Source organism: Orussus abietinus, unplaced genomic scaffold (genome assembly GCF_000612105.2).
Source record: "Orussus abietinus isolate OABI.00-Male unplaced genomic scaffold, Oabi_2.0 scaffold319, whole genome shotgun sequence".
Classification (NCBI taxonomy): domain Eukaryota; kingdom Metazoa; phylum Arthropoda; class Insecta; order Hymenoptera; family Orussidae; genus Orussus; species Orussus abietinus.
This window is the reverse complement of record NW_019394474.1, coordinates 51837-71937: the sequence shown is the minus strand read 5'-3', so window position 1 is coordinate 71937 and position 20101 is coordinate 51837. Positions and strand designations below refer to the sequence as shown.

General features: G+C 41.8%; 3 protein-coding genes across 4 annotated transcripts; 1 reads left to right on the top strand and 2 right to left on the bottom strand.

Moving 5' to 3' along the window:
• Positions 1-2312: 2312 nt before the first annotated feature.
• Positions 2313-8157, bottom strand: LOC105694832. Of its 2 annotated transcripts, none has more exons than XM_012415881.1 (11): positions 7571-8157; positions 7265-7397; positions 7042-7197; positions 6845-6970; positions 6607-6764; positions 6438-6551; positions 6298-6358; positions 5930-6222; positions 5735-5866; positions 5416-5637; positions 2313-5338 (listed from the first exon to the last, which is right to left on the bottom strand). In XM_012415881.1, exons 3-11 carry the CDS (start codon positions 7161-7163, stop codon positions 4239-4241), a joined length of 2328 nt encoding a protein of 775 aa, XP_012271304.1. In that variant the 5' UTR covers positions 7164-7197; positions 7265-7397; positions 7571-8157; the 3' UTR covers positions 2313-4238. The 2 variants fall into 2 exon arrangements, with proteins under 2 accessions (XP_012271304.1, XP_012271305.1); XM_012415882.1 differs by having other exon boundaries at positions 7511-7579.
• Positions 8158-8738: 581 nt separating this feature from the next.
• Positions 8739-17589, top strand: LOC105694849 (DNA polymerase theta). Its single transcript, XM_012415930.1, has 22 exons — positions 8739-8829; positions 8938-9739; positions 9805-10035; positions 10100-10353; positions 10416-10548; positions 10616-10817; positions 10922-11117; positions 11180-11349; positions 11418-11685; positions 11807-12140; positions 12234-12375; positions 12451-12694; positions 12756-12897; positions 12966-14982; positions 15049-15257; positions 15331-15535; positions 15603-15784; positions 15858-15977; positions 16056-16391; positions 16472-16736; positions 16813-17039; positions 17115-17589. The coding sequence occupies exons 2-22, from the start codon at positions 8996-8998 to the stop codon at positions 17271-17273; spliced, it is 6780 nt and encodes a 2259-aa protein (XP_012271353.1). The 5' UTR covers positions 8739-8829; positions 8938-8995; the 3' UTR covers positions 17274-17589.
• Positions 17492-20052, bottom strand: LOC105694850 (cleavage and polyadenylation specificity factor 73). The gene has a single exon (XM_012415931.1). It carries the CDS (start codon positions 19756-19758, stop codon positions 17701-17703), a length of 2058 nt encoding a protein of 685 aa, XP_012271354.1. The 5' UTR covers positions 19759-20052; the 3' UTR covers positions 17492-17700.
• Positions 20053-20101: the final 49 nt, after the last annotated feature.

Sequence of the window (20101 nt, the reverse complement as noted above, 5' to 3'; positions counted from 1 at the left end):
GTGCATTGAACATCTAATTGTTACCTTAAAATTCGCAAGAGAATGCCCTGAATTTTTTTTTTTCTTTCCTCCTTTTCATCTTTCCACGTGGCGCGTCGTTTATATTCTCCCTTACTCGCGACGTCGATTCGCGCGAAATCGCTGCTAACCGCTACGTAGAACGTAGCGGCGGGAGATATTGTTATTAACAATGTACAGCGTTTGATCAATGCACTTTACACGGGTACCGGTTCAATGGATGAGCGCAGGCGACGCGACATATACCATTAACTTTATTCAGTGCATCGTAGGTAAGACACACATGCGATATTACAATCTATGCATGTCTCTTCGAATGAGATCAAGAAGGGGAGATAGAAGTGAAGACGGTCTTTTCTTTTCGGCCGTGAATCGCGCTGAAATCGTTCGATCGCGAAACAGAGAAGAGTCTTCCGAGAGGGATTCGATCGGAAATTTTAATAATTTTAATATACATTGTATGTAAATCTCGCCCACCACGTTTGGGCACTCACGAGATTAACTACCGGACGCGGTGAAACGAATATACATAATATACATAACACCATATACATATATACATATATATATATTTACATCTAGAGAAATTTTTCTTTAAGAAAATAAACGTGTAAACTTGATTCCGCCACTGCTGTCCTGGTTATCCAGTTGCGATTTGCAGGTGTCTCCGATCGGAGCCCTAAAATTCTTTGGGCTTCGCAATGATATTGTCCGGCTGAAGAAACGAAGACGCGCTCTTTTAATTTATTCACACTCCGTTATAACGAGGGCATGAAAAAGGTGCGTACCGAAACTCCTGTAATCGATAAGTCGAGCGCTCGATCGAATCCCTTCGGGACGAAGCTCGGACGAAGTCTGCAGTCCTGTATAAAAAGTAAACCATCGTTAGTGTAATATTACGCATCCGTGGAGAGACCAAGAAAACTACGTTTCCTGATGGGCCAAGTCTGGGGTGAAATTCGAAGTGTAACGATATTTTATGAGAGCCGAGGAAGTAGCCGCATGTACTCACCCATCGTAGTCGTAGGGCACGCGCGACGCTCGTGGAAAGTATGCAGGCCGCGGCATTGAGTCTTCGAAAAGGAGAGCGAAAGAAAGAATAGAGAGAAAAAAAGGAAAACTAAATTATAAAGGTAGGAAAAAGAATTCACGTACTTACCTTACGACGCGCGGGTCTCATTGGCTGCTTTTATACCTGCCGAGACCACGTGACCATGCCCACGTGACCAACACCACGTGACCTACACCGAGCGTAGAATGCCGCCGCCTGCACGCGACTAGACATAAAGTGGGAATCGTACCAAATATTTTAATATATCCGTAGTGTCACACTAAACTTAAGGTAAAAAAACCTATTACCGGGAAACACGCACTTTTGTAATCGAGAGACGAGTCCTTGGAAATACATCCGACGTGGCCTCGCAAGGCTCGCGCCTCGAGTTCCCCGCGACGTTCCGTTTTCCCTTCGACTCTCCGAAACCCGCGTGGCCCGATCCTCTGGAGGTATTTCCATCCGTCGTTTCGTTGGACACTGTAAATACCATTAATTGTTTAATGCTCTTGTCAAGAAAAAGGTGCTATCGAAATAAGTTCAGAACGATTTCATTGGATTAAGCCTTGGGGTCGATTCGATTCCATAGGCCAGTCTCATCCCGACGTCCACGTTCCTCGGGATCTTTCCTTCTGTCAGATAAAAGACGGCCTGGAGAGATAGGGTGTTGATTTCTGCGATTCCGAGCAATCGGTCGGCAAAATCAACCGCGGGCTTGGGACTTAGTTGCTCCGTCGATGGTGAAATAAATGTCTGCACAGATTATACAGCTACTCGGTTATAACAAATTCCGTGCTTCTAACCCGTCCGCTCAGCTCGCGTTCTGAAATTCGGTTCAGCTATAACTTTCGGTGGCGTTGATCCCCTTGAAAGCCACACAGTGGTTCGCCAAAACGTCCCTGCCGATGTAGAAAGCATCGGCTGGACGTTTCTTATATATCGCTAACACAAGGGCAAAATTCTCGCTCCCTAAATAGTTACGGGTTAAAGAAACCTGTCACACTGCGTAAGGTAATGTAATTAATGTAAGTAGTAAGTATAGCATTTACACACATTGTTAATCAATCTAGAGACCATTGTGCGCGATTTGTCTATGTGGTGTCTATGGAACGAAACCTCGGTAACGAGAATAATACATTTTTTTAATCAAACAAGAGTCCATTGACTTCGACGTACCTGTACATTCGTATTGTTCTAATCGCCCTCTTCTCTAAGAAACTCGGGCTCAAGGAAACACAACGTGTAGCCAGTATCAATGGGTCTATTGATATAAAATATCGTGGTATGTACACGTGGACAGTGCGTATAAATGACAAGTTAGGTGGAAAACGCATTACCGAAACGTGTATCTACATCCTCCCGCCTAATTACTTTCCAGGCTCCCTTCGGATACAGAACGTCGAGGATAATTAACGTAAATCTTCGATTCCTCGCCACCGTGGAACCAGCTTGACACGTAAGCTTCCTCGTAGACGACCTCCATAAATCTCCAGATTCGAAATACAAGTCCTACGTCTACAAACGGCAGCGTGACGTTTTTCATTCCGAGCTGGATATCCCGAATCATTTATAACATCACCACGTTAATACAGAAGCCCTAAGAAAGGTCCTGACACCCATGAAATTTCATATTTTTTTGTTACAACTTGTTTATAAACATTTCATTAGTTTTTCATACTACCGTAAATACTTTTAACGTCGATACGTGATCAATTCCTGGATACATTTCGAATTTGGAGACACGCGACACGGCGTCCTGGCACTTTTACACTAATCCGAGTCTCTGGCGAATTATCATCTCATTATCACAGGACCGACGTCCGATCACCAGGTTCGGTAGCTACGGCTAACAGCGTTAGTTAACATCCATGCGATATAAACAACAAATACGCCGCGTTATCAAAGCACGAGTTCGTTACAAAAAATACCGCCTACCAGGGATGGATTATTTTTTAACGTCTCTTCTAAGCCCTCGGTAAAGGCGTGAGAAATAGAAATTGAGAAGGAAAGTTCGATGTACCGAACGCAATTATTTTTCACCGGTCCCCCCCGTCTCCCTCTCTCTCTTCCCCTCGTTACGTCGCATCTTGCAGTCTTACTGTCTAAATGCCGTGGCGTAGAAAAATATTTCATTTCGTACTTAAAGGCAACTTAAATACTAATCGCAAGCCTCGGTCTCGCGCGGCCGAGCCGCGCGATCCCACGCTCGAAAATTGCACCAATTCGTAAAGCTAGATCGTGATAACACGGGCCAGCTGATAACCGTCCTGGGGAAAGCCTCGAGCCGACACGCGTCTGCGAGTTCGCGTTCCCAACAGTTCAAATTCCGAGTATAAACGGCCCGCCGATTGCATTAACTTCCTTAATAAAAAGAAAAATCGTAAAACTCGAGTCTCCTCTCATTCCGCATCCACGCTCTCGTCAGCTCGCCCTCGTGGAATGCCTCGCGAATAAATAAATAAAAAATAACTTAGCCTCAACATCCGCGCAAAATATACGCTGCGAAAAAGAAAATATATATATAGTATATACATATATAAATATGCGCGTGTATATATATATGTATATATATTGTTATTTACAGTGGCAGCGATATTCCGTTCACGCGACGTTGCAAAGTGGGCCGAGCCGGATAAATCATTTCCTGGAGTCTCTCGGCGGTACTTACGGCGTTAAAATTAATCTCTCTCTATCCCTTCCTACAATACTACTCGTCGAGAGTAGTCAACATGAAGTATTAGCCGAGTCTAATACTACCTTACGACCGAGTATAACCGATCGGCGGGTCTAACAAGGTCCGATAATTCGAATCATAACGCAGCTCTCGTATACTATCCTCGTTAATAAACGTTTCTCAGTCTTATTCGTGTTATCGTAATTCGGTAGAAATGCATTTGGCCAATTAAACCGTACCCGTCAACAACGTAGCTCCCCGCGAACGTCGAACATGTCGAATGCACAATAAGCGATTCAACGGTCTCGCGGTAACGTAAACTTCGCACCGGAAGTCTTAAAAAATTCGACATATCAAGATACACCTAGAGTCGCACTTCCTCTTCGGCACAATTTGACGCGTCCCTAACGTATCGAGATACCTAGAGCGCTTCCTTAACCAATTCTCAATTTATAGACAATTCTAAACATAACCGATAACGTGAGACTCGCCCCCCTAGACCTGGACGTACTGCTCCTCGTCGGTGTCGCCATTGTCGACCTTTTTCTCGACGTAATTCCGATTGATCTTTTCGTAATCAGGATCGACGTTCCTGGCTCGTTTCACCTTCTCGTAGCCGTCCGGGTTATCGGGTTTGTAGCTATTGACTTGTTCGTAAGGAGGATCCTCGGTTTGCGCCAGACTCATGTACTTGACACTCTCGTAATTCGGATCCCCATGGCTGACGGACTCGTAGTTGGGGTCCGTATCGCTGTCCCCAGGTCGGCACACGGAGGCGTAGTTGGGCTCTCCAGGGTCATGGGGCATGCTCTCGTAGTTCGGCTCCGAGTCCGTGTCCAGGTCCAGGTCGACTCTCCTGCGAAGCCTTACCCTCTCGTAACCCGGGTCCTCGCTGCTCGCGTTGCTGGTCTGGCGGTGCTTCAAGGAGGTCGAGTACATCGCCAGCAAATCGCCGTTCCTGGCAGCGGAGGAGCCGACCTGGTGCTCGTCCTTGGAGTACTGAGGCCGTAGCACCTCGTAGTTAGGATCGTTCCTAGAAATGGACCTGGTTATGGGAATGCTCATGCGACTCGAGCTCACCGCCTCGTATCCGTGGTCCAGCTCGAGGCTCAGGCGACGAGCCGTGAGGTCACACTTCCTCGGGGCCGCTGGCTGGTCCTGGTCGACGACCTCCACTCCGGCGACACCCTGGGAACTCAGGGCGTTGGAGTGCTGCAGGGGCTCGGGCTCCCTTTTCTGGATCTCCACGGAGTCGTGGCTGCTCCAGGAGGCGCGACTGATTTCCACGAGACTGAGCTTCCTGCAGGGGAAGGAAGACACGTCCGTACTGGAAGTCGTGCTAGTGCTCGTCTGGCCGTCCAGGGTTCCATCTTCCAGCTCCTTCTTCTTCTTGATGACCTTCGCGTACATGTCCTCCAGGGACTTCCCCGAGGAGACGCTAGATCGCGATCGGTCGTCGGTTTTGCGCTTGTCGATCAGAGCATACATGTCTGATGTTCCCTCCGGAGGTGGTGGTAACGGAGAATTGGCTTGACGTTTCTCTGGCTTCGGGGAGCCCAGGTTGGCTACGGAGCTGGTGGCACTTGAAGATGACGCTGTGAATAGGTATTTTTTTCTCAAAATGTCCTGGTTATTCCACAGAATGTCATCATGACTATGTCACTGTTCGCACCTTGTCTAGAGTGAGCATGGGCTACGTGGCGTAGACTGTCGACACTGGGTGGTTGAGGAGCAGCCACATGGGATTCATCAACTCGTAGGGGTTGGCTGGTACTTGGATGTTCAGTTTGGACAACTCGGACTGGGTCTGCTGTCATTGGTTGGATCTGAGCATAAGTTTCACTACCACTGGTGTACACCTTTTCTTGTTCATCGATGGCAGCATACATCTCGTCTGATTAATACGTTATTATTTATTACTATCACGTGCTATTACATTAGTATTTAGTATTTAATCCAAGAACTATCTTTGGATTACTAAATAGATATACCTGAGTCATCCGATACTGTAGCATAATGTGGATCGGTGAGAGCTCGTGTTGCGTGTCGCTGCTGATGTGCCGCTTTAGTTTGTGCTAGTATATTTGCCAAAGGTTCTCTTACACTGATACTCGTGTAGCCCTCTGCGAAACGAAGATTTTTAAAACCAGGGTTCTAATTTATGAAAGAAAAATCAGAACACGTACTTGAGTCCTGAGAGTCTCCGCTGAAATGTTGCTGAGGACTGCTACCGTGTTGAGGCTGCGGAGGCTGAGGCAGAGGCATCAGTATTGGTGGTGTCATGTAAGGTAAATCTTGATTGGCATGGACACCTCCGCTGATAGCTGTAGCAGCTTGAATATCGGACACAGGTTCCACTGTTAGTAGTGAATTTTGTGACGATGACTTTCGGGTTCTTGGAGGAGCGACTGGATTTACACTTGGCTGGCTATTTGACGTAGATGGCTTGTTACTATCCATTGCATGGGTGGCAGTACTTCTGTGGTTGTAAAAAGATTTAATTCCTTAGAACTTTTAAATAAAAAGATATATAAACTAGATAGAATATTTTTACCTAGTTGGTTGATCACCATCAGTCTTTTGAATATTTTGAAGTTGTGCATAAGGATGTTCATCTAGGATATGGAAATCATCATCGAATATAAATACTGGTGCTTTAGAACTGTTTATTATATTATGAATTCGAAACCTCACCATTGCTTCTGTCAGGACTCTTGAGCCTCGCGTAAGGAGATACGCTGTCATTTTGTAACAGAGTGCTTTCTTGGGAGGTGTCCTGTGCTTCTTGCTCGGTTTTCCGTGCATCACCTACAAAATTATGGTAAGTAATATATAAATGAAATATTCTATGTTTGGAACGTACCTTTTTCTTTCACCGTAGCATAAAGTTCTAATGGATCCCCAGCAGTCTCTGTCACTTCATAAATGGCATCTTGAGGATTCGATGTAATTCTGTTTTCTTGATTGGCACTTCTATCCTTAGGAATATCCGGAAGACTTCTGTTAGCGCTGCTTGTTGATCTGAGAACAAATTATAGTAATAGTTTTTAAATTTTACTGGGAGTATGGACATGCAGGAATATCGGATCTATGTTTCAAACCTTTTTCCAGCATCTGTGGAGTCTTGTGAAACAAGTTGGGAGACATCCGACGTCGGTAGCCTGTTAAAACCTTCACTATCAGAATGGGTGATCGTTACCATACCTGCAAGCCCCAGAAACTCGCTCCTGTTGCAACAAGTATACTATTACAATCAACTGTCTCACCGTTAATTTGAAAAAAAGAAAAATACACTTACTTATTCTCATTTCTTCGACAGCTGCAGATACAAGCTACAACGAGACCGACAAAAGACAGCAATGCTCCGGCCGAAACGAGCCAGTAACACCAGACGTCATTTTCTAAGAAAGGATGTACCATGTTCTCTGTTTACTGGCTAACTTGTATTGCAAACCTTGAAACATAAAAAAAATATTAGCCTACTCACATATACTAAATACAAATAAACTGTTTATACATACCCAAAACAGAATGCAACTGTTCTCAACCAATTGCTAATCGACTCATGCTGTCCTAGCCTTGCGCTACAAGTTCTTAATCAAGGTTTTACCCAGCACATAATCATCATGATACAGATGTACACTGGCCAATTACCTAGAACGATCACGATCCATTTTAGTTATCTGTCTTGTTCTCAATTTCTGAAGTATGCAACTGGCTTGAAACACGAAGAAAAAAAATAAAATTCACTTCCTGTCGTCGTATACCTTAAAAACTTTTCGTTGCCTCTTTCAACTATTCAATATTAGTGTGTGAAATAAAAGAACCTGTTCTTAGGAAGATTCAGCCTGAGGTAATGGATCGATCACCAGTGACGAGCCTCTGCCTGACGACACAATTATTGTCAAGCCGTTTCTTCACAGTTCTTCAGTTTCATAACCTCAATCTGAGCATAAACAGAACAAATTCATCACGAGCTGCTGGTGACATTTTGAATGCATCCCCTTTCGTGAAATATCAGAGATGATCGAGGTGGAGAACTTGATCAGTATTCGATGCCTCAGGGTAGTATTATCCGTATCGTAAAGAAATGTTTCCGATGGCATTACTATTCCATTGACACCCATGGGCGTAGGATGTTCGGAACAATCTAGTTATTAATGTGCTCTGTCCGGTACTACCTTTTATGTAAAAAGATACACATTACAAGTACTCCAGCTATTTCCTACTTTCCGTCACGCTTCCACTGATGAGCGTGTATACGCAGCGATGCATCATATATATTTTTAACAAACCAATATGGCCAACATCGTGCCCGCACAGAGAAGTGTATGTACAAAAAATATTCACATCTGTATTTTTATGAATTAATTAATTGTCAATAAAATACCGTCACTGTCAGAGATAAATTGGGAGATTGCTCACGGGCAGGATCGTGCGATCGCATCCTGTGCTGCCCTCTGGTTTCGTACGTTAGCTTTCACCGTTTTTTGCCCCCAAGGGCGGCGCAACGAATTTCTGATAGGAGCTCGCGCACTTGCGATGGCGGTACCATCTACCAGTCGCCGTTGGCGGCTCACGGTATTACCATCACGAGTATGTGAACCGCCAACGGCGACTGGTAGATGGTACCGCCATCGCAAGTGCGCGAGCTCCTATCAGAAATTCGTTGCGCCGCCCTTGGGGGCAAAAAACGGTGAAAGCTAACGTACGAAACCAGAGGAGAGCCATCTCCCAACTCATCTCTGGTGCCTACGCACAGCTGCTACTCACAGCTCAAATTTCCGCTGTCCTTTCCGTTAGCGTTCACCAATGAAAGTGTCGATTTGTATGATCATCCAATCATATTAGAGAGAGAATGTACTTCACTAATATGATTGATCATTCCCATGTATCGTTAGTATCATTGCTTGGTACAACGGAATAAAGATGGCGGATGGAAGCTTGAACGGAACGAGGTTTGATTACAGCGCCAACTGTATTCAAATGTCAAGCGCGGCTTTTAGCCGTTGCATTGATATTGAGGTTATGGAATAGTAATTAAAATTATTTTTTGAAAATATGGATAAAAGGAGATTTCCCATTCGTAAGTTATCGGTTGTAAACAATTCTACTGTATAAATCAGTAGTAGCAATTTTTTTTAGTTTTTCTACTGATTTCCAAGCAACCTAATGATTGTTTATCTTCTTACAGGTAATAACAGTTTAATTTATGAAAATTCCTATAATAATGGTACATGTAATAAGTGAAGATGCATTCTTTGGGGAACAGTACTCTCAGTGCATTTTTAAATGCTGAAAGCGTTCCTGTGGAAAAGCCTTCGAGAGTCTTACGAAGCACCTCAAAATGTCAACAAACATCAGCAACTCATCCTCCCAGAGAAGATGAAAGCGACTTAGAAAAGTATTTTAGGGATAGCGTAACGTTTTGGGAAAATGGGAGTAAAAGAAGCCAGTCTAGCAAGAGAAATAAGTCTGCGCTTAGCTTAATATTAGATACTGCTAAACAAAATGGCAAAACGAATCATGTTGCAAATAACTTTAAATGTATTAATGGTGATGTACTAGAAGATTTTAAGGAAAATAGAAACGATGACAGGAATAGTTCAATAGCAAAAAAGTGTAAGCTTTCAAAATCAGTTAGAGAGCTAGGCAGAATTAGTGAAGGAGATTTAAATATATCGAATATTAATAAAAAGAAACCAAATGTTAGAAATCATGAGCAACAAGAAGAGGTTAACAATAAGAAACTTAATATTCAAAATAAATTTAATGATATCAGGAATATCAGTTCAAAGTCTATTAACTTAGTAAGTACAGAAAAGGGTGAATCAATTATAAATGGCTCAAAAGTTGATAACGCTCCATTAGAATCCATGAATAATGGTTCGACAAGAATTTCACATCAATGTAGTAATTCAAGTCTACCTTTCCGAGTACCTACCCAGGACCAGTGCAAATTAAGTGCTTGGGGATTACCGCCTTCCATTCTTGAGGTACAATATTTTTCATATCAGATTGTGTTACATTGTGTACAGAATCAATTAAAGTCGTTTTTTAGAGATACGAATCCTGGGGGGTAACCAGTATGTTTCCATGGCAAGTTGAATGTTTATCCAACCACAGAGTAATCGAGGATTATCGAAATCTTGTGTACTCCGCTCCTACATCTGCTGGGAAGACCTTAGTAGCAGAACTTCTCATGATTAAGACAATCCTGGAACGTCAAAAAAAAGTTCTCTTTATACTGCCATACGTCTCTGTTGTACGAGAAAAGATGTTTTACTTTCAGGTATGTCTATCGTTCAATGGTTTATGCAGTGATTAACAAAATATAGAATATCTTTACTCTTCAGGACTTATTATCAAATAGTGGAGTCAGAGTGGAAGGTTTCATGGGAGGTTTGGCACCGCCTGGAGGATTTGCAATGACTCATGTTGCGATAGCAACCATTGAGAAGGCAAATTCATTGATTAATCGTTTAATGGAAGAAGGTGATTTATATACCCTAGGAGCTGTCGTAGTTGACGAGTTGCATCTTTTGGGTGATCCAAGTCGTGGTTACTTGTTAGAGCTGCTCCTCACCAAATTAAAATATATGGGGTTTCGGTAACTATCTAAAAGTATTTTTACGTTTGTTGTCCACTAATTTAATTATTCCATTTTCGAAGGGATGATCGCGTCAAAGTGCAGTTAATAGGTATGTCCGCTACACTCCCAAATCTGTCTCTACTGGCAAGATGGCTCGATGCAGAATTATACAAAACAGACTTCAGACCAGTTCCATTGAACGAACACTGTAAAGTATGTAATTACTTATGAATCGATACTTGTAAGCTGAATTGTTCATCTCAGTTGAGTCACTTTTCAGATCGGTACGACTATATACAACAAAGAACTTCAACCGATAAAAGTTCTGACATCCAGCCCGGATTTGTCATCAGATCCTGATAACATCATACAATTATGCATAGAAACCATAGCAGATGGTCACAGCGTATTAATTTTCTGTCCTACGAAAAACTGGTGCGAAAAGTTAGCTCACCAAATGGCTGCTTCCTTTTTCAAACTAGGTTAGGTCAACATTTATGGTCTCCTTCATCACTATAAACTTTCGTCTTATTAAAATATTTGTTAAGACTTATATACATAGCAATTGATAACTTTAACGATTTAGGTCGCGACAATACTCCTATAGGACAAATTTTGAGATTGCAACTGAACTATACAGCCATCACTGAAACTTTAGAACAACTTAAACGTAGTCCTGTCGGTCTGGATGGAGTGCTTAAAAATACAGTTTCATTCGGCGTGGCATTTCATCACGCAGGACTGACGATGGATGAACGTGACATCATAGAAGGTGCCTTCAGGTATATTCTCACTGTCCAAAATAAAAAAATCACTAATTACATGAAACAACATACATTTTCAGAGCGGGTTCTTTAAGGGTTTTGGCAGCAACTTCCACATTAAGCAGTGGAGTAAATTTGCCAGCAAGGCGAGTCATTGTTCGATCCGTAATGTTTCATGGCAAGCCTTTAGATATCCTAAGTTACAAGCAGATGATAGGACGAGCCGGTAGAATGGGAAAAGATACCGAAGGTATGTAATAATTTTCTTTCTTTGATGACTGCTCGATGACATTTAAAGTTACCTACACTCCTTTATAGGAGAGAGCATACTAATATGTAAGTCGAATGAAAGGCAAGCAGCAGAGCATTTACTGTCAGCTTCTCTGGACCCGATAGAATCTTGTCTGGAAGGTTCAGGGCCTCTAATCAGAGCACTTTTAGAGGCGGTAGCTAGCGAGGTTGCATTTACTCCTGCTGATCTTGATCTTTACACGAAATGCACTTTAGTCAGTTTGACAGAAGATGATGACGTAGAGGGTCCAACGAAAGAAGCTATTCAATTCTTGGTGGACAATGAATTTTTCCTGTGAGTTCATGTTTGTTTTTGCAATTTACTATACCATAAAGTAGACAGATGTGACTGTATACTTTGTTAGTATACTGTTGAGACGTGATGTATTAAACTGTGATATATAAAAACTTATCAGATTACAGGGAAATGAAAATGGTGACCAGCGATGGGTGGCTACGCCATTGGGGAAAGCTTGTCTGGCTGCTTCGATAGCTCCAAGGGATGCATTATTCCTCTTCGAGGAGTTACAGAAGGCGAGGAAGTGCTTCGTATTGGACACCGAATTGCATATTGTGTACCTTGTGACACCTTTTAACACTGGAAGTCAAATTGGACAAATTGACTGGATGATCTTTTTTGAGTTATGGAAGAAACTATCAGAAAGTGAACGCAGAGTGGGGCATCTCGTGGGAATCGAGGAACGATTTTTAATGTCAGCTATTCGAGGCACTGTCAAGCCTGGCAAGCCAGTACGAAAATGAATTATTTTCAACTAGTCAAAATCTTATCTACTTTGTTATTTCTGTTTTGCTGTTAATTATATTTATTTTCATAATTCCCAGCTAAATATCCATAGAAGGTTTTTCACTGCGTTGGCACTTCATGATTTGGTCCGAGAGGTTCCGCTGTCAAAAGTATGTGAAAGGTACGGTTGTTGTCGAGGGGTGCTTCAAAGTTTACAACAATCTGCTGCAACGTTTGCTGGTATGAATGCATTGGTAAATAAAAATAATAATATTGGCTTTGATATTAATTTCTTTACATTCACTTTTTTTCCAGGAATGGTGACACATTTTTGCAAACAATTAGGGTGGGACTGTGTAGAATTGTTAGTCGGACAATTTCAAACTCGTTTGCAATTTGGAGTGTGCAGGGAATTATTAGACCTTCTACGACTTCCATCGATGAATGGTCTCCGAGCCAGAAGTTTATACAAGGAAGGAATCACAACGGTTGCAGAATTAGCGGTTGCTGATGTTCTTGATGTTGAGCGTGTATTGTACAAGGCGTTACCTTTCGAAAGGTACGGCAGAATTAAATAAATCTAAAAAGATTAAAGCTAAATAGTAACGCTTAATTTTCAGAGAGAAAGAAGAGGAGGGAGAACATGAAATGGAAGCTGTGAAGAGGAATAAGATGAGAACTATATTTGTGACAGGTCGAGAGGGGCTCACTCCGCAGCTGGCAGCAATTTTGCTTGTGCACGAAGCAAGGACTTTGGTGCAAGTAAGCATTTATTTATACATTCATGAAAGAATTAAGCATTAATAATACTTTTACATTGATAATTGTAGAATGAATTGGGTATGGTTAACGTGCAATGGACGGGACGAGAGGAAGTGTCGGAATCAAGTGAAGAATTAAGAGATCCATCGAATGAAAACCCAGTTAAAGAGTCATCGACAGCACAAAATGAAATACCTGATAAAGATACATCTGTAGATATTACACAAAATAATTCGATAAATGATGCCGGAAATATCAACAGTAATCAACACGATACAACGGAAAAATTACCTGAACATCAGAACGAGATAAATGTTACGAAAAAAAATTCAGTTGACACCGAAAAGAGTTTGCAAGATAAGAAAGAGCAAGTTACAAATGAGATCTTTGATGAAAAATTTGACACGTGGGAAGGAAATGAAATATCCAAATGTGGGCCTCGAAACGACGTGGCTGATTGTTTAAGGCAGAGTGAAGATAATGTAGAAACAGGTAATGAGAGGAATGCAAGTATTAATGTTGATGCAGTTGAAGAAAATCAGATTCAGGATAAGTCTTCCAACGAGGAAAAACCGTGCAGGTCGCTTGTGTATGTAAAGGAAAAAAATCAGCTGCAAGTGGAAAATCATGAAATTTCAGACGTGAGAATTTTTGATGAATCGTTCTCAGCAATTAAGATTCCGACGAGCCAATTGAGTACGCCGTTGCAAAAAGAAGTGAACATGCCTTTGGAGCAAGATGCAATGTTTCCGATCATAAACCAAGGTATACCGGAAGATAAGACATCGAAACCCTCAACCCCATATAGCCCTAGTTTGTTCGGTGACAGTTTGAACATAGACACCCAAGCATACGACATCCTGGAGCAAAATATAATTGGCTCTTTCGACATGTCTACTTTCGAGATGTCGAATTTATCTAATCCAAAATTAGTTAAAAAAGATACTCCCAAAGAAAATATAAAATCCAAGTCGAAGAGCCCAGATAAAAAAATCAGTGACCCCGTTGTCAATTCCGTCTTGTCCTGGAATCTTGGTCAGGAAGACGACTCCTGGAACAATTCTAAAATAATTGCAGACAGGATCTTTAAAATAGATAAGAAACTGGTTTCCGGATTGAACAAGCCAAATGCAGTTAAAGATGCGAAGCCTCAGAATGTCTCAGTTAACACCGAAGAAATCTTACCAACGCAGTCCTTCGAAGAGGAAAAAAATCATAGAACCAAATCTCGTACGCAGCGTACACAAATTGTTTCTCAAAAGCGAAAATACAAAGATCTATTCACTGGCAGAGCAGCGGCGCCCATTACCAACGTGATAACATTTCCTCACAGTAAGAGATTATCAATCGAGTCGAATAAATCTGATTCAGACGACATGATAGGCCCTTCCCAGGGCTTCGAAAGAAACATGAAAGTAAATAAAAATCGCCACTGCTTGAAATTGGAAGCAATGCGCAAAATAGGAACAGTTAACAATGAAGCTAACGAGGCAGAAAATTGTCAGAAATCTAAAACATTCTTAGAATTTAAAACAAAGGTAGATGACATTGAGCCAGAGATTATTCCAACTGTGTTCAAAACCCCAATAAGAAGGTCACTAACGAATATAAATTACAGTACTGACAGTGTTGTGTCAAACTCTGATGACGACATGCCAACGAAGAAGTCAAAGACCTTCCGAAAACTGAAAACCACTTCGTCGATAATTAAATCAAGCGAGGTGAAAGTGGAGACGATACAAAATAAACTAGAAAAGCTCCAGGAGAAAGGTAAAGATAATGTTGCACTTTCAATAAATTACACGATGCTGGACATTGTTAATGTCACCACTGATAGAGCCATCTTCAAAACCTTTAAACGTCACATAAGGGAAAGATCTGAGTTTGCCCTGGCAGCTGCTTGCGAAAAGGTGTCAAACATTACGGTCAGCATAGGAACGAGAATCCTTGCTGTACCTGACAGTGATAAGAAAAAGAAGTCGAGGAGAAGTGACAACTACGTTTATGGAGACACGAAAGTGCGAGGAATTGCAATCTCTTGGGGACGAAATGTCATCTATTATATTCCACTCTATAAAGATCACGGTAAGCTGTATAAAAAATTACGTTGCATTAAGGATCAGCACTGTATTCATTAAATTTGTTTCACAGAGGCAAAGGTATCGGTTAAAGAGTGCATGAGCCTGTTGCTCGATGTACTCTCCACTCCATCGATGAGTGTTCGCTGCTTCGCAGCCAAAGAAGTATACAAGACTTTACACCAGTGCTGCGGCATAACACCAACATGCAAATTTATCGACCCTAAAACAGCTGATTGGATGCTGAACTCTGATACTTATGAACGGAGCTTCAATGCAATGGTAAGGTAGACCGAATCCCAGCATTACTATGAAAGTATATTTTTAATTAATGCAACGTTGATATTTTTGTCAGACTGCTGAGTACTTTCCAGCGGGACTCCCACTTATGCACCACGCTGGGATATGCTATCATGGTACTGGACCAGGTCTAAATATTAATAACTCCCTGCCTAGTGAAGGCAGATCATCGGTGGAAGCGATGTGCACATGGCACATTATGGATGCAGTCCTTGAAAAGCTAAATGCATCGTCTCCAGATATAATGTGTTCTTTCAGGGGTATGCATCTGGATACATAATTTTATTTAAAAAGGATCCAATAAATATTAACCCTTCTGTTTTTCAGACGTCGAGATGAGAGCAGTCGCGACTTTGGCACGAATGGAATTGACTGGGCTAGGAGTGAGTTTGAAATCTTTGCAAGAGCTACTCGCAGTTTTGCAGCAAGAAACAGCTTCGTTGGAGCAGCGATCCTTTGCCATGGCAGGCAGGAAGTTCAATTTCTCCTCGTCAAAAGACGTAGCGCAGGTGAATTCTTAACGAGAATTTTTTTTCTAAGTGTTTCTATTGCTTTAAAGTGCCTAAATGTCTGTCTCTTCAGGTACTTGGAATGTACAAGGGTAAAAAAGTCAGTACGAACAAGGTAGTGCTGGAGCAGAGTGACAACCCCATCGCTAAACTGATAATTTCATGGCGCAAACTCAACGTGACTCAAACTAAAGTAATCATATTTTTCCGATCTTGCACAGTTTTCAATTAATTTGCCAATTATTAAAACTTCACCTCACTTTCGTGGCAGATGGTACTTCCGTTGATAAGCTTAGCACAGGATGGTTCTCGAGTGCATGGTATTTGTGTGACTAATACAGCGACAGGTCGAGTGTCCATGCACGAGCCCAATTTGCAAAACGTTCCCAGAGATTTCAGCTCGGAGGATAACAGCTTCGTAATCAGTGTGCGAATGGCATTTGTCCCTTCGATGGGAAATGTCATGCTGTCAGCTGATTACTGTCAGCTAGAGCTCAGAATATTGGCACATTTCTCAAAAGATCCAGTCCTCTGTTATATCATGCAAAAGGATGGAGATGTCTTCAAGAGCATCGCTGCTCAATGGAACCATGTAACCGAGGAAAATGTAACAGCTCTTTATCAAACTATAATAGATATAGGGATAATTTATACTTACAATCCATTAATCTCATTTAATGTTGATAGGTGGATGACACAATGAGACAGCGGACCAAGCAACTGTGTTACGCTATGATCTATGGCATGGGTTCGAAAGCTCTAGCAGAGCTTCTGACAGTGACCGAACTAGAGGCCAAGGAATTTCTGGACACATTTATGAAAACCTATCCAACAATCAAAACTTGGCTACACAGTGCGGTGGAAGAAGCAAGAGTTGATGGTTACGTTACAACTTTAATGCACAGGCGTCGGATACTTCCTGGACTGTACAGCAAGGACCCATCGGAGAAAGGTAAATTATTTCTATGCGTAAAGCTTCGAGTTGTTTTTCTTTTTTAAAGCACGTAACATTTTCCCCTGTTTTTCAGCACAATCGGAGAGACAAGCCATTAACACCAAAATTCAGGGATCGGCAGCAGATATAGCTAAGAAAGCCATGGTTACGATAGAGGAGAGAGTACACCAGCAGTTTCCTAATTCACTGTCAGTTCTTAGCAATACTCAGTCGAAATGGAGATTGCGGAGTAACAATAGAGAATCGCAGACGAAAGGTGCTTATTTGACTTTGCAACTCCACGATGAATTGTTATATGAGGTAAAATATGAACGATTGCAATTGAGACGTAAACAACGAAAAGGAAGGTAATTCTGAGAGTAATCTACCTTTCAGGTGAACAGAGATGATCTAGAAAAAGTAGCTAAAATCGTGAAAGAATCAATGGAGCAAGTGCATCAACTTTTGGTGCCACTGCCAGTAAAAATTAAAGTTGGTCCTGCCTGGGGTGACCTTACCGAGTACAAGATCCCTGAAAAGCAAGGCCTAATCTAACTTATTACTAGGTTCTTTGTACCTCGTCTTAATCAATTTTTTTTATATTGCTATTGCATGTCACACCGATTTTATGCTTTCATGAATTGTACATACTCACAATTATTTAAACGCAGGCAACATTTTTTTACCTCTGCGATGTCAATGAATTGTAAGATAAGCCTAGCTTTTTATATACAATTAAGCGCTATTGCTCTAGAATAAATTATTCTCCATCGTCATAAGAAACATAGTCATTTATTTACGTCGATTCGCAATTATATACTAAACATTATATGTAATGTACATGCGATAGATACACGATTTTCCACACTTCTTACGTCACGGTATTAATTTCCTTGTAATGATCCATGATAATTCTAATTAATGATTGAGTAAAAAAGTCTCTGATGAAAGTAACTTATTCACACTGTTTAACGAAATTGTTTCATATCGAATCACTCGGTGGTGCCAAGGACTGATGGAGCTTCGTTACAGCTGTCTGCACAATCTGTTGGAACGTCTCATCGTCCTTACTCGTTACCTCCAGATTCAACAGGTCAATGTGCGCTTTCTTCCCGTCAACCGTCACGTATAATTTTTCCCCCTTAAAAATCTTGGGAACGGAATCTTCACCAAACATTTCTTGTAGCATTTCTATGAGGCACTCCTTGAAGTGCATCCTATCCATCTTGGTTGGCGCTGGTAGTACCTTCGGAGATTGGTCCATCATCTCGGCTTGCAACAACGCAGTTAATACCGAGTCAGCATACATGTCATTAACAGGAGTTGCAACCCACTCCATCGTAACAATTTTCCCATCGACCGTCACGTCGACATTTTTGAATACTCGCATCTTCTTATCATCAACCATGTCTATAGTACCAGCAATTTGTGTCAGAAGATGCTTCAGCACTGGTAACGAAGCTGAGAAATACACACTCTGCCTTTGAATCACTTGACTCATGCTCATGTCGGTGTACTTCGATAAGTCACACGGCGCCAACATGTGGTAATTAAAGTTCCTCTTCACTAAAACACCCGACAGCTTCTGCCCAGGTTTCGGATTCTCCATTGCCAATGTTCCCATCACTTTGGCCGTCTTTTCTCCCCTAAAGTACAATTCTACTGCAACCGTGTTCCTTGGATTGTGTATTTCCATAGTTGTGCTCGGGTCATCTTCGTACTCCCTTTGAAGGGCAGCTTTCAGTCTTCCCATTTCATTCTGTTCTCCATGAACAAGAACGACATGCGGGGGCTTCAATATTCTAATGAATTCTGAAGTCTGTTGGTAATCAGTATGTGCGGAAAACGAGATATAATCAACGGACATCTTCAAAGGTAACTTCTGGCCAGACATCGTGGTGATCTCCTCGGGTTCCGAGAGGACCGTCTTAGCTAACGTCCCTTCAACGCAGTAACCAGCGATAATTACTCCGTTCTTCGAGTCTGTACACCAGGATTCAAATAATTCTCTTGACAATCCACTCTGCATCATACCAGGAGAAGCCATCACCACGCAAGGCCCGATATCTTCGAAATGATCGATGCCTTTCAGGTTGGAAATATGCTTGAAGACAAAGGGATTATTTATAGCAATTTGACGCCGTATCTTGTCGTTCATTGCATTGACATAAGTCTGGTAAACAGCCATGCATTTCTTCGCCAAGGAAGATGCATAATAAATAGGGATCTCGTGCAGTTCAGGATGCTGACTCCAATACTCATCCAGTATCAAGAGGAGCTCCTGTGCTCGTCCCAAAGCAAACACAGGAATTAAACATCGGCCACCCCTGTTTACAATTTCGTGAACTAAATTCGTGAATCTACCTTCTCGGTCCTCTCGTTTCTCGTGAATGTGCGTTCCATAAGTAGATTCCGTTATAAGAACATCAGGATGTACATTAGGTATTTCGGCAGCCATTAAATGTCTATCCTCTTGCCGGCTAAAATCTCCGGTATATAATATCTTAACTCCTGCTATTTCTATCATGAACATGGCTGCTCCTAATACATGTCCCGCATTGTATGCCCAGAATTTAATACCGAAAACATCCTTCTCTTCATGGAAATTGATTGTTTCTATTTTATCCATACTTGTCTCTAGATCGGACTCGGTATAAAGCATCTGTTCAGTGGCAATGTTACTCACTTTGATATAATCGGACAAGAGCCACCGATAAATTGCTTTCGTTGCATGGGTCATAAAACACCGTCCTTTAAAACTCGTCTTTTGTAGAAACCATGGCAGCGCTCCACAATGATCGAGATGAAAATGGGAAATAAGTAGTAAATCTATTTCATCGGCTTCAACTAAATCTACAAAAGGAAGGGCATCCATACCCGATAAGCCTGGATGAATGCCACAATCCAACATAATCTTTTTTCCTTTGAATTCCAGCATAATGCAAGACCTGCCTACCTCCTGGCCAGCACCGAGAGGTCGGATGGACAGCAAGTCACTTTCCTCAGCCGGAATCTGCGATTCAGGCTTTCGTTTTGACATTTTTTATTTTATATTGCCTGAATGATTAATTTAAAATCGGTCAATACATCAGTGTACTGAAATCCAATCCTAAATAACCGGGTCTTCTCAGCGCAGGCTGTTCGAGGTTAGGACGGTACTATGTCAATTATATACTGAAGTTTCCGAGCATCTTTCGGGATTTTCATGTCAGCCCATGTAAATAATCTTCTTTTGGCACCTCTTGCCTTTCAAAAGTAATTGTGCCATTTATTCAATAAACGTTAGCCGTTAAAATGTCAAATTCATAAAACCATCTCGTAAAATCCAAGCAAATCCAAGTTTTATCACAGATGAGTTGAGAGATTGCTCACAGGAGCAGGGT

Excerpts from the sequence above, each read along its gene's own strand:
- LOC105694849 (XM_012415930.1), top strand. The coding sequence starts at position 8,996 with ATGCATTCTTTGGGGAACAGTACTCTCAGTGCATTTTTAAATGCTGAA. Across the intron at positions 10,549-10,615 it reads CATTGAACGAACACTGTAAA|ATCGGTACGACTATATACAA; the intron begins GTATGTAATTAC and ends GTCACTTTTCAG. Across the intron at positions 12,376-12,450 it reads ATCTGCTGCAACGTTTGCTG|GAATGGTGACACATTTTTGC; the intron begins GTATGAATGCAT and ends CTTTTTTTCCAG.
- LOC105694850 (XM_012415931.1), bottom strand. The coding sequence starts at position 19,758 with ATGTCAAAACGAAAGCCTGAATCGCAGATTCCGGCTGAGGAAAGTGAC.
- LOC105694832 (XM_012415881.1), bottom strand. The coding sequence starts at position 7,163 with ATGGTACATCCTTTCTTAGAAAATGACGTCTGGTGTTACTGGCTCGTT. Across the intron at positions 6,971-7,041 it reads TGTCGAAGAAATGAGAATAA|GAGCGAGTTTCTGGGGCTTG; the intron begins GTAAGTGTATTT and ends TTGTTGCAACAG. Across the intron at positions 6,359-6,437 it reads GAGTCCTGACAGAAGCAATG|ATGAACATCCTTATGCACAA; the intron begins GTGAGGTTTCGA and ends TCCATATCCTAG.